Source organism: Martes martes (genome assembly GCF_963455335.1).
Source record: "Martes martes genome assembly, chromosome: 5".
In the NCBI taxonomy this organism is placed as follows: Eukaryota; Metazoa; Chordata; class Mammalia; order Carnivora; family Mustelidae; genus Martes; species Martes martes.
In genome coordinates this window covers 90,551,546-90,565,613 of record NC_137892.1, presented here as the reverse complement: position 1 = coordinate 90,565,613, position 14,068 = coordinate 90,551,546, and the positions used below count along the sequence as shown (strand labels likewise).

Here is a 14,068-nt window from a genome sequence, read left to right as displayed (position 1 = left end):
GGCCCCCCCCTTGCAAACATCAGTCCAGCCACAGCCCTTCTTGCCTCCTGCTCACTTAAAAAAGGTCTCCATGCTTCAGAACTCAGGAAGAGGTCACTTTGGTTGCTATTCTGTCTCAGCCAGGTTTCAGAGCTCTTTGTCCTTTTCTTTTCTTTTTTAAAGATTTTATTCATTTATTTGACACACAGAGAAATCACAAGTAGGCAGAGAGGCAGGCAGAGAGAGGAAGGGAAGCTGGCTCTCCGCTCAGCGGAGAGCCCGATGCGGGACTTGATGCCAGGACCCTGAGATCATGACCTGAGCCAAAGGCAGAGGCTTAACTCACTGAGGCACCCAGGCGCCCATCTTTGTCTTTTTCTAGTCCTGGGCTATCACTCCCACTAGGTTAATATGGGAGAGTGACAATTTTGAGTCAATTCCACTGCCACCCCAGGCCATAGGGGTGTATCTCACTACGAAGACAAAAGCCTACTTGCCTTAACAACTCTAAGAATGGAAAGCCTGGGATAGTGCTGAAGAATGCACTTTAAAAGGTTTTCTTTAAAAAAAAATAGTAAATAAAAGGTCTTCCTTAAGTCTAATGGCTCTTGTTTGCTACTTTTCTATCCTTTTATTCACATATCTACTTCCAACTATCCCAAGTCCTAAACTCATCTCGGTGAGATGGGAAATGAAGTCAAGGAAAGAGATGGGAAATGGGAAAAGTCAAAATTCCATTGAGGTTGTAGATAAGGAATCTTTTTTTTTTTTTTTAAGATTTTATCTATTCATTTGACAGAGAAATTACAAGTAGGCAGAGAGGCAGGGGGAAGCAGGCTCCATGCCGAGCCGAGAGCCCAATGTGGGGCTCAATCCCAGGACCCTGAAATCATGACCTGAGCTGAAGGTAGAGTCTTAACCCACTGAGCCACCCAGGCAACCCTAGATAAGGAATCTTTTTAAGCCCAACTCAGACCTATAACCTACTTTAGAGATGTTAATCACTATGGTTTTCTGAACCTAGTTATCACTGAGTGCTGAGTGTGGAGCACACTTTTAGGTAACTCATACTTGGAATGGTCTAGGAAAGGAAAGCTGGGATATTGCTAAAGAAGGCAATTTAAAAGGTTTTCCTTAAGAGGTGCCTGGGTGCCTCAGTTGGTTAAGTTGAGCCCTTCCTAGGGCTCTGTGCCGGGCAGTGAGATTCTCTCTCTCCCCCTCTCCCTGGGCCTCTTCCCCCTACCTCACCCCACCTCACCCCTGCTTAAAAAACAAAACAAAACAAAACAAAAGTTTTCTTTACTTCCAGAACAGTGGTTCTCAAGCCTCAGCATGCATCAGAATCACCTAAAAGGGAAAAATTTTTAAATCCATAATTCTGAGCCCTCAGAGGTCTTGCTTTAGTAGGTCTGCTGTGAGGCCTGAAAATTTACATTTCAAACAAATTCAGATAATGCCTATGGTCCAGGGCCCAAATCTGAGAACAAATGGTCTAGAGAAAAGCACCTTGGCCTCAGCTATATATGAAGATTGTTACACCTTTGTCTAAAGGAAATGAACTTGATGATCTCTTCCTTATAAAGATTTTCTAGGAGTAGACAGGGTTCACAATCAAATTTCTCATTCTGCAGTGTTTATTTTCCCATTTAAGAAAAAGGGAGAGAAGGAAATATAGAAGGCAAGTACAGAGAAAAAAGTTGGACAACTCTGTTGCAACAGGCAGAAGCCCAGGGAAAGTGCTGGCCGGCTTGTGAGAAGACGAGTCTAAATGGAAAGAGAATGCAAACACTTCCTGAAGCAACACAAATCTCCACGTAACTCGAGGCCACACCCTTCTAGAGCCAGCTCCAGGACTCAGTCACCACCCAGCAGCTCTGCTAAAACCAAACCCCAGGCCTGGAATTTCATTAGCTTGGCAGCTTGTCGGCTTGCAAATATCTTCTAACAATCCTGGGTTTAGCCATATACAACATGGCTTCTTTCTGCTCAGCGTTTCTACTGTGTCTTTTGGTGACTCCTAGACAGCCAATCACTGACCCACTATCATGGGCTCACATCCTTCACCAGTAAGGCGATCTGCTCCTGCAGCTGCCGCTCTCCTTCCCATGCTTTGCTCTGGCTTCGACACCTCAGCAGCTCAGCCTTATGGTCTTGATGATGCATAGGGCAGTAGCTCTGTGGTTCACACAGCTCCTGAAAGGTAGGGGACAAAGTAAGGGATACTCTAGTCTCCAGAACTTTACTAGGTTTAATAGAGATGCTGCTGGTGGTAGCTAAGAAGGAGCAGGAGTTTGTTCTTGGAGGGCTTTGCAGGCCCTGGAAGTTGCGTGCTCAAGCTGGCTCCCCCTAGCCTGAGCTCTCCTGTTGCCCCATGTGCCCCATCCTTTACCGTATATTCTGGAAAGAAGTCTCTGTAGCCCCCCTTGAGGATATATAGTTCTGGGTAGTACAATGCAGGATACTGATTCAGAGCCCTGTCCTCTTGTCTCAGAGAGCGGCACCTTTAGAGAAAACCCAGAGGTGGGTGGGATGGAAAGAAGCAAGGTCAGGATTCCATGTGTCATTCACTGGGGAGGGGAAGGAAGAATTGACTACGGGTAACCCAAAAGGACCTTCAGATCTCACTGTCTTTGCAAAACAAGATTCAAGCAAGTCACTCTTTCTCCTCTTCATTCCCAATCCTTTTCCTTTACTGCTCCAAACTTTCAAATTTTAAAAACCTTTCTTTCTACCCCCTTAACTTTAAACTACAATGGAAAGAATGCATTCATTCATTCCAATCTCCGTCTGAACTGGTCTGGGAAGTCTCCCTGGTTTTAAGTCCCAATTCAAGGTCCATTTCTAACACCCATCCTACCCCATGTACACACTCACATTCGGGGACCCCTCTCTGAGGAGAATTCACAGTGGAACACGATGATTATTCTTTTCTGGGTGTTGAGAGGGACAATGGGCTTCTTCAGAAAGAAGTTATACAGTTCTTCCTGACTGTACAAGTTTAAGGCTTCCTGTAGAAAAATTTCAGTATTTCCTTAAGGGCCTGTGGATAGTTCCAATACTTAGAAATAACTGGGATACCATCTTGGGCTATTTGGGCCAGGAAGTCTAGACTGTAAGCACTTTCAGGGCACAAGATCTAATTATATCTCTGTCTATCCCCAAAGTCTAGCATAGAGCTTGGCATGTAGTAGGTATTCAATAAATGTTTGTAGATCTGACCGCCCCCCTCCAATGCGTAGGAATCATTGTGAAGAATGTCTATGAGTGTCTGCAAGGTTCTTCTCCGTCCTTAGATTAATATTTTATTTGCAAGTAGGAGCTCTTGGCTCCAGTAGAATAAAGAGAGATTGGTCTACAAGGGAAAGGGAAAGTAAATTGCTCAAGGTTTACAGAATTAGAACAAGAATGAGGACTTGCAGCCTTGATGTGCTCCAAAAGTAAAAGCTCTGCCCTGGTTCTGGAGTTCATAGGACCCATGTCATTAAAGAGCTACCTCCAGCCCCTCCCCACTAACATAACCTTACCCGGATGTGTCCTCCCAGGTACTCATATGGATAGCGGCAATCGATGATATAAAACTTGTCAATCAAGCTCTGGAACTTCCCTGACAGCAGGGCAGCCACCTACACAGAAATGATGATTGAACACCCTGTTCCCTATCACTCCAGGAGACAAGAGTCAATCACATAGTTCCTGATTTGTACTCCCTTTAGTCACCCAGAATTCCACGGATGCCCAATCTCCAAAGGTCACCTATATTTGAAATGGGGCAATGGTTCATCCCTACTGCTCATTCAAAAGGATAAAATACGAAATGGTCTTTTTGGAGCACCAAAGTAGGTGGTATTGCCAAGACATCAGGGAAAAACATATTCAAGGCACTCATCTGGAGGCACGTGTGGCTGCAATCAGCCTCTCAGAAGACACCAAAGGGCTTCTGCAGTAGTACAGGTAGCAGGGAGCGATTCTGACTTTCCAAGACAAAATGGGAAATGGTTCCATCGTAAAGGAAGCAAGGAAGTCTTTCAGAAAAGGATATGGAAGAAAAAGGTTGATATCCTTAAGATACTTGTAGGAGTGCAAATTGGTTCAACCTTTCTGCAGCGAACTTTGTAAATGCAAATGTATTTACACTTTGAATCAGCAACTTCTTTCCCAACATCTTTAGTGAACAGAAAAGTACACAAAGACATGGCACAATATTCATCTCAGCCATTATTTTAGGTTATCAAATAATTTAAATATTAGCTTAAGTTATCAAATAATTTAAAAAGTTACAAATAACTATTCAAAAATGGGGGTTAAATTATACATGCCAATATATATATAGCCATTAGAAGGATAATATAGATTTGTTTTACTAAGGTAGAAAGATGTTTACAATGTCTTGCTACCGTTCAACACTACATGTTCATTATGATCCTATTTTTATCAAATATATTCCAGAATAAAATCTGGAAGGCCATAAGAAAACTATTACTAGTGGTTATCTCTGGTGGTGAGATTATGGGTAGGGTGACCAAATAATTATTGCACAAACTAGGACCACTTTTGAGAGTGAAAGAGAACACTATTAATAATTATCATGCACTGAAAGGTGTCAATGGGATTGTAACGCCTAAATCAGGATGTAAGTTTATCCAAACTGATTTTAACTTTTTTCCTTCCCTCCCTTCTTTCCTTGCTTGCTTCTATAACAATTATCTATCATTTGTTTAATTAAAAACAAAAGCAAAAGAATGGGATAAATGGGAGTTCTTTAACACAGCTTCAAGTTGAATGAGAAGCCTATGTGAGTGAATATAGTGAAATACAATGGAAGTGGGGATTTTAGGGACAGAACAGACCAGATGGTAGCTTATGTAACCAGTTACCATCTCCAGAAATCTGCTTACTGTTTCTGGGCTGACGTACTTCAGATCTTGGTGTCTCCCTGACACGGTTGGCAGCGCATATACCTAGAAATACCCAAGAACTGAAATAAGAGCAAGTTTTCTAAACCTCAATTTGAGATCAAAGACCTATATATTGTCCTTCTTTCCAAATGACCTTTAAAACTCCACATGTGGGGCACCTGGGTTGAGTTTTCGACTCTTGATTTCAGCTCAGGTCATGATGTCAGGATTCTGAGATTGAGCCCCACAATGGGCTCTATACTGGGCTTGGAGCCTGCTTAAGATTCTCTCTCCCTCTCCCTCTGCCACCACCCCAGCCCCTGCACGTGTGCGCGCTATCTCTCTCTCTCTCAAATAAATAAATAAATAAATAAAACCCCAAATGCCTTCAAAAGAATCAGTAGTCTCTATAATGCACGTATGCAGCAATTCCATTTCTATCAAGTGATTCTAAGGAATGAATTAAAGACTCACACAAAGTCTTAGATTTAGCTACCAAAAAAAAAAAAATTTAGCTACAAATATGCCCATCTTGGTATACTTCATAAGGAAAAATTGTAAAAGTAAATATCCTACAAGAAATTATGAGCAGGGGTGCCTGGCTGGCTCAGGTGGTAAAGCATGCAACTCTTGATTGTGGAGTTTTGAATTCAAGCCCCACATGGGTGTGGAGATTAACTTAAACATTTTTTTAAAAAATGTAATTAAAATAAAATATGAGAAACAAACTGAGGGTTATGGTTGGGGGATGGGTAACCCTGGTGGTGGGTATTAAGGAGGGCACATATTGCATGGAGCACTGGGTGTGGTGCATAAACAATGAATCTAGGAACATGAAAAAAAACAAAATAAAATTAAGATGTTAAAAAAATAAAATAAAATATAAATTAAATATAAATATAAATAAATAAAAATAAATAAAAATAAAATAAAATAAAAATAAAATAAAATTTAAAAATTATGGGCAGCCAAAAAAATGAAATACTGTACTATTAAAAATACAAAATGATGGGGCGCCTGGGTGGCTCAGTGGGTTAAAGCCTCTGCCTTCGGCTCAGGTCATGATCCCAGGGTCCTGGGATTGAGCCCCGCATCGGGCTCTCTGCTCAGCGGGGAGCCTGCTTCCTCCTCTCTCTCTGCCTACTTCTCTGCCTACTTGTGATCTCTGTCAAATAAATAAATAAAATCTTAAAAAAAAAATACAAAATGATGAAGCTGAACTGTTTATTGACATGAAAAGATGTTCCTGATACACTAAATGATGAGGAAAAAAAGCCAGTGGATCACAAAACAGTCTAAACTATTTTTTGTGAAAAAACAAAAAAATGTATTTGGGTATATGCAAGCGTTTGTAAAAACACATAGAAAAAAGTCTGGAGGAATATGTACCAAGATGTTAGAAGCAATTATATATATATAAATATGTTTATTAAAACTTCTATTTATTTATTTGAGAGAGTAAGTCAGAAAGAGAGAAAGGGAGAGAGAAGGAGAAAAGGCAGAGGGAAAAGCAGACTCCCCGCTGAGCAGGGAGCCCCATGGGGGACACAATCCCAGGACTCTGGGATCATGATCCGAGGCCAAGGCAGATGCTCAACTGACTGAGTCTCCCAGCTGCCCCCAAAGCAATAATATTTTTATAAGACTTGAGGTATATTTCATTTTCTACTTTTTCTGTAATGACCAAGTGTTATTTACATAATTTTAAAAGATATTTTTAAAAGGAAAAAAGTAAAACGCCTCATGCTTCCCCACTGCTCTGGATTTTCCCAGAATGAATAAGAAATACCTTCTCACTAGAAAGGTTTAGGGTCTAAATCTACCACCAGAGCATCTTCAGTTTATCATACATACATATATGAGGATGTATAATTATACCTAGCATCCTCTTTAAGCAAAGAAAAAAAAAGACTCAGACCCAAAATGACTCAATGGAATATAAGATGAATATAATCAGGTGGCACCTGGGTGGCTCAGTGGGTTAAGCCTCTGCCTTCAGCTTGGGTAATGATCTCAGGGTCCTGGGATCGAGCCCCACATCGGGCTCTCTGTTCGGCGGGGAGCCTGCTTCCCCCTTTCTCTTTCTGCCTACTTGTGATCTCCCTCTCTCTGTCAAATAAATAAATAAAATATTTTTTTTTAAAAAGATGAATATAATCAAACTCACCTTGGAGAAATCACCAATCAGAGAGCCCTGGTTAGAATCTTCCTCCAGCATCTGAATGACATTAATGTCACAGAGAGAAACTGTCTTCTTTAGACCTAAGCCCTGAGGATGACAAGAATCCCCCCACCACCAATTTTCATGTTAAAGATTTAAAAACCAGGAGAGGGAAGGAGTGGAGACTTATCAAAAATATGTACACCCTTTGAAAAAAAAATGCAAAAAGATTTGGCTGTAAAAATCAATATCCCAGCAAGTTTATAATAGAGAAAGATTACTAATAAATAAGAGTCTTGGTTAAGCAAATCATATTTCACACATTATATTACTATTATGCACTAAAAAGTTATATTGTAGATTAATTTCATTGTCACAAAAATAAATTCATGATATTCTTAAGAAAGTGAGAAAACTCATACTTTGTAATACCACTTTATTATTATTATTATTATTACTATTATTATTTTAGATTGTATTTATTTGAGGGATAATGAGAGAGAGAGAGCACGGGGTGGGGGGAGGGTTAGAGAGAAAAGCAGACTCTCTGCTGAGCAGAGACCCTGATGTGGGACTCGATCCTGGAATTCCAGGATCACGACCTAGGCAGAAGGCAGTCGCTTAACTGACTCAACCTCCAGGTGTCCCATTCTGCTTTTTTTTTTTTTTAGATTCTATGTAATACCACTTCAATTAAAGAAAAAAAAACTGCATCAAAGAGTCTCGAAGAATGTACACCACATGTTGACAATAATTGTCTCTGGCCTATGGGATTATGGGCATTTCACAACAGCTTCTTTTGTTTACGTATAACTTCTATACTATCATATGCTGATTTTATAAAATAGTATTCAGATTTTTTTCTTAAAGGAGGGGTAGGGAATGACAACTAAATTATTCAAAAGTTGCCTCCTACCAAACCAGTGTGCTTCATGATGCTGTTTCTGTTAGAATACAGGTAAAACAGCAGTAAATATCCTTACCATTCCAGGTTTTCTTGTGTCCTCTCAAATCTTATAAAAGAAGGTTGGGAAGAAGTATGCCAACATTATTTTCGAAAGTATAATATAACAGATATTTATTGTTAAATATTTTATATATGGGTACAATGTAAAAAAGACAAGGAAGACATAAAGAACAAAGAGATAAAAGTAGAAGTAATGAAAAAAAAAGTAGAAGTAATGAGAAAGAAGACGAGATATCCTAAAATAATCCTCATACCAAAAAAGCAGAGAATACAATGAGATAGAGGATTAAATAGATTCTCATCTTAAAAAGTTCTTACCTTCCTGAGCTCTTTTTGGTTAGAACAATACTCCTTTTTTTCTTTATCTGGTATTGGGTTGTTCTTGAATTTTACCACCCGCTTCAGTCTTGGCCTGTTCAAATTCTCTGGCAACGAAGGGGAGCGATACAAGGAGCTTCTGTTCAGAGATGCCTGTATGGGAATATCAACCCCATATGTTCTTACTACTCTAAGTGTGTCTGCATGCCAGTAGCATGAACATCTTCTGTAAACTTGTTAGAACTGAAGAATCCTAGATGTTGAGCCTCACCCCAGACCTACTGAATTAAAATCTGCATTTTAGCAAGCTACCCCAGTGATTTCTAGCAACACTCAAGTTTGATAGGCAAAACCCTAGGTAAGCAACCATTCTTCCCCTCCTCATTAACATCTTTCTTCTCAGAGTACATGATGTTCCAACTCTCCAAGATGTATTAAATCTAGCCAAACCAAATTCACCACCTGACCATCTTAAATGGTCTACAATTCTTGTAGAAGAAAGCAAATGCAAGCTCAGTTCCTCCAGGCAAGTGAAAATCAAACAAACCAACTTAATCCCAGTTTCTCTATGGGATCCTAAGACTGACAATCAAGATTTAAGGACCCCAACAAAAATGAAGATGACAAATCAAAAAGGTTAGCCTACGTAAAAAGTACTAAGCAGCAAGAGTATGTGTCACTTTTGGGGGGTAGTAATTTCTTTGAGGGAAAGAGAAAAAAAATAACTCGGCTTTCTTATAAAGCGGGTTGTTAAAGGGAAAGAAAAATAGCAACATAAGCATCATGCAAGGGAAGAGGGAACACCAGAATCTAGTATCAGGATGACCATTACAGGGTTGATACTATGAAGCCCTTCGGGAAAAAATGGATTAAATACCATGAGTAACTGGCCTTGGAAGTTACTAACTCAGACTAAAGTACAAGAAGATGGATTACTGTCTCCTTGAAAGCCATGATTTTAGTGCTATAACCAGAGGCAGGGAGATGTATTAAATGACATCTGTTAACAACTTTCAATTAATCTAAGATCATTTTTAAATTTTAATTTTAGTAATCTCTATATCCAACATGGGGCTTGAGCTCATGACCCCAAGATCAAGAGTCCCATGCTCTATTGACTGAGCCAGCCAGAGTCCCTTCAACTAATCTAAGATTCTTACCCTCTGTTCCCAGATACCCTCTGCCCTATATGAAAGCTAGAAGTTCCTACTTTATACACTCACCTCACTAACAACTATGGATTGATTTAGAAGGGGGGCTAGATAATAAGAGAACCATAACTAAAAAATAAGTTGATGGTCGATGGTTTCTGGGAGAATAAAATAAAAACATCAATATTTTACTTTATAATAACTATATCTATTACAGTGTTTGTCACATCCGTGGTCCCATCTAAGGGAAACTCCAGTGTTCCCGTTACCAGCTAAAGGTACAGTTCACATTTTACGAACCAGTATTTTACACCTACCTGTCCCCTTGGATCCCTGGGAGTCAACTCCATATGTCTCCACAAACCTATCCAGAGCCACTGACTAGCCCATACTGCTGTTTGTTGTTGTTGTTGTTGTTTTTTAAAGATTTTATTTGACAGACAGAGATAGAGGGCATAGAGAGAGGGGGAAGCAGGCTCCCCGCTGAGCAGAAAGCATGATGCGGGGCTCGATCCCAGGACCCTGGGATCATGACCTGAGCCTAAGGCAGAGGCTTTAACCCACTGAGCCACCCAGGCGCCCCCCATAGTGCTGTTTTGACACATCCATTTAGTAGCCTAGAACATGTAAAAATAATCTGGGCCAATTAGGTTCCCTTTCCTGGGAGTCAAACTTAGAAAATGGCAAAATAATTAGGCAGCAACAGAAAAAGGAAAAGCCAAAAGATACAGTCAAGGCCATGAAGCCAATGATGAACGCATGGATGAACCAAAGTTACAGTGGCAGAAGAGATGTGGTGAAAGACTCAGGAACAGGCTACCTAGACTTCCTGACAGACTTCTCTTCATATAACTTCAATTCTGCCCTGAGAAGAATGCAGGAAGAAACCAGATCAGAATTTCAAATTTAAGGGCCTTAGTGCAACCTTTGTTTCTTTTAACCAAATTATTAAGCTAAGGGCTTATTGTATTTTATTATTTTTTAAAAGATTTATTTATTATTTTAGTGGTGGGAGGGTCAGAGGAAAAGGGAGAGAGAGAATCACAAGCATACTCCCCACTGAGTGCAGAGCCGGATGCAGGGCTCGAAATGCCAGGCTGGATCTCATTACCCTGAGATTACAACCTGAGCCAAAACCAAGATTCAGACACTCAACAACTGAGCCATCCACACTCCTCTAAGGGCTCATTGTTAAGAGTTTGGAATGAATTAGCTACTAAGGGAAATATTTCCATTTTTTGGTATTATATCTAAGAAACCTTTACCTAACCCAAGATCACAGAAATTTTCTCCTGTGTTTTTTCCTCCAGATGTTTTATAGTTTGAAAATTCATATTCAGGTCTATTATCCATTTTGTACTAGTTTCTAGATAAGATATAAGGTATGGATTGAGGTTTTGTTTTTCATCTAGATTTTCAATTGCTCCAGCACAATTTGTTGAAAAAACTGTTTTCTCCATTTAATTTCTTTGTATCTTGGTCTAATTATCAATTGACAATATATGCATGAGTCTATTTCTCAAATCTCTATTCTCTTGCATCAACACTTTAGTTTTCTGGTAGCTATTATTATCATGGTGATAATAAAGCTGATAAACATCTTCTTGAGTTTCAAATGGTCTAAAGGCGAGAATCCCGAAATAAATGATATGAGAAAACTACTTTAACAAACAGAAACAGTCACTACTGTTCTGACAGATTCTTTCCAAAACATTTATATAAAAACTAATGGAAACTTACTGCAAAGAGCATACGTGTTTGGTCATGAAGGGATGATGATAGTGAGGGTACTGTCTAGTCAGTAGAGGGTACTGTCTAGCTATGTCTAGTCACAAGTTTCCCAGTTCTCAGAAGCAGGGGTGGGGGGAACCCAGGACCAGCTGGCTTAGATTGCATTCAACATCGAACTTTCCTTTTCCTCCAACATCTTAGAGACTTTCTTTCTTTAAGGAATCAATGAACACTTTCAATATCTGGGAGTTTTAAGCATTGAAAAGACCAGGAAGAAGAAAAGGAAACTTGCTAAGCTTGATTCTACCTACAGATTTTTATAAAAAGGTGTAAAAGAATAACCACTGTTTTGTAAACTGGGGAGCCATCACCATTTCCTCATGGCCTACACACTGTTCAATATACACAGACTTGCTTCTGTTTGTACTACTCTACTGTTCTTGTCAAGATTCTCAACAATCTTCATGTCACCATATCTGACACTCATTTCTTTAGACATCTATCTTTCTGAACTTCATAGTGGCTTCCACTGAGCTGGCTATGGCCATCTTCCTTGGCTTCAATGGCACCTCCTAATTTAATTTAATGCTAGTATAGGCAATCCCTAAACTAAAAGAACCATGATGTTTCTACCTCTCTGTTGCTCTTTTTCAGTCTTCTTTATTGGGCCTCCTCACCTACCAAACCTTTAACAGATGTTGGATTCACCAGGGTTAGGTCCTGGTCCTTTTTTATCCCTCACTTTTGCCTTATATGATTTTTTCTACCTGTGAGTTCAAATTTTCCCTCTATACAGATGACTCTCAAATATCTGTTTCCAATCAAAACTTCTGCTCTTATTTCCAGATTTCCATAGCCACATACTTGCTTGATAATTTCTGAGTGCCTACTAGATGATAGAGCAGTGAATAAGGGAGTGGAAAAAATAAATAAATGTACTATGTATTTTTAGGTAGCAGCATGTTCTACAGGTAAAAAAATAAAGGAGAATCAAAAGACAGGAAACAAATTTTGGTTGGAAAACTTGTCAAAAAAGGCCTTTCCAATAAGATGACATATGTGGAGAAATGAAACTAAATTTTGCCTAGGGGAAGAATGTTCCAGGCTGATGGAATAACAAATGCAAAGGCACTGGTGAGACTAGCAAGGCCAGTAATGGTCACATTTGGTATGGTACCATTTTTAGAAACCTCAAAAACTAACTGAATCAATACCATAAACCAACTAGACCTAAGAGACATCAACAGAACACTGTACCCAACAATAGAATGTACATTCTTCTCAAATATACATGAAATATTCTCTAAGATAGACCATATGCACTAAGTCACAAACAAGCCTCAATAAATTTTGAAGGACTGAAATCATACAAAGTAAGTTCTCTGACCATAATGGATTCATCAGAAATTATTAACAGAAAAAAATGTGGAAAATTCGGTTAAGTGGAAATTAAACCACACACTCGTAAATACCCATTGGGTCAACAAAGATCTCAAGGGAAATTAGAAAATACTTTTGGATGAATAAAAATGAAGACATGACACACCAAAATTCATGTTAGGATAAAGCTAAAGTAGTGTTTAAGTGAAAATTTATAACTGCAAAGGCCCATTATAGAAAAAAGAATGATCTCAAGACAATGACCTAACCTTCCATCAAAAAAGAAACTAAATCCAAAGCAAGCAGAATCAAGGAAATAAAGATTAAAGCAAAAACTTAATGAAGTAAAGAACAGAAAAAAGAGAAAACAACAGAACCAAAAGTTGATTCTTTGAAAAGATCAATAAAATTGATAAATTTTAGCTAGACTAACCATGAAAAAGAGAAGACTCAAATTTTTGAAATTAGGAAAGAAAGAAGGAACATTATTAGCAATTTTTCAGAAATAAAAAGGATCATGGGGGATACTATGAACAACTATGTATCAATGAATAAGAAAACTCAGATTAAATGGGCAAATTCTCAAAATGACAAAAACCACTGAAACTGACTCAAGAAGGAACAGAAAACCTGACCAGACCTACAAAAAGTAGAGATTGAATTATTAATTTAAAAACTTTACCACAAAGAAAAGCCTAGGTCCCAATGGCTTTACTGGTGAAATTGGCCTAACATTTTAAAAGAACAAAAAACAGGGGTGCCTAGGTGGCTCAGTTGTTAAGTATCTGCCTTCAGCTCAGTTCATGATCCTAGGATCCTGGGATCAAGCCCCACAACAGTCTTCCCGCTCAGCAGGAAGCCTGCTTTTCCCTCTCCCCTGGCTTGTGTTCGCTCTCTTGCTGTCTCTCTCTATATATCAAATAAATAAATAAAATCTCTAAAAAACAAACAAACAAAAAAAACCCCACACTAATTCTACAGAATTCTTCCAGAAAATTTAAAAAGAAAGAATTCTTTCCAGTGATGAAAGACATTACAAGAAAAACAAAACACTGAAGATCAATATCTCTCATGAACAGAAATATAAAAATCCTCAATAATATTTCAGTAAATCAAATCCAACAACATATAAAAAGGAAAATACATCATAACCAAACAATGTTATCACAGGAATGCGAGGTTGTTTTAACATTCTAAGATCAATGTAATTAACCACATTAATAGGTTAAAAAAAATAAAACTCACATGATCATCTCAATAGATGCAGAAAAGGCATTTGGCAAAATCTATTACCTGTTTCTGCTAAAATCTCTTAGCAAACTGAGAATAGAAAGGAACTTCTTCGGCCTGACAAAGGGTATCTCAAGGAAGCTATCACTAGAGGTGCATGGGTGGCTCAGTTGGTTAAGCAGCTGACTCAATCTCAGCTCAGGTTTTCATCTAAGGGTTATGAATTTGAGCCCTGTGTTGGGCTCCATGCTGGTTG

General features: G+C 38.9%; 1 protein-coding gene across 2 annotated transcripts in view; it reads right to left on the bottom strand.

Moving 5' to 3' along the window:
- Positions 1 to 1,586: 1,586 nt before the first annotated feature.
- CDC25C (cell division cycle 25C) overlaps positions 1,587 to 14,068 on the bottom strand; it is a 29,971-nt gene continuing 17,489 nt past the window's right edge. For both annotated transcript variants that reach the window (XM_080804464.1, XM_080804465.1), the window contains exons 9-15: positions 8,321 to 8,473; positions 7,042 to 7,143; positions 4,875 to 4,937; positions 3,504 to 3,602; positions 2,854 to 2,987; positions 2,369 to 2,480; positions 1,587 to 2,172 (exon numbers count right to left, since the gene is read on the bottom strand). In XM_080804464.1, coding sequence (XP_080660590.1) covers positions 2,023 to 2,172; positions 2,369 to 2,480; positions 2,854 to 2,987; positions 3,504 to 3,602; positions 4,875 to 4,937; positions 7,042 to 7,143; positions 8,321 to 8,473 — 813 coding nt within the window. In that variant the 3' untranslated portion in view covers positions 1,587 to 2,022. The remainder of the gene's footprint in view (positions 2,173 to 2,368; positions 2,481 to 2,853; positions 2,988 to 3,503; positions 3,603 to 4,874; positions 4,938 to 7,041; positions 7,144 to 8,320; positions 8,474 to 14,068) is intronic.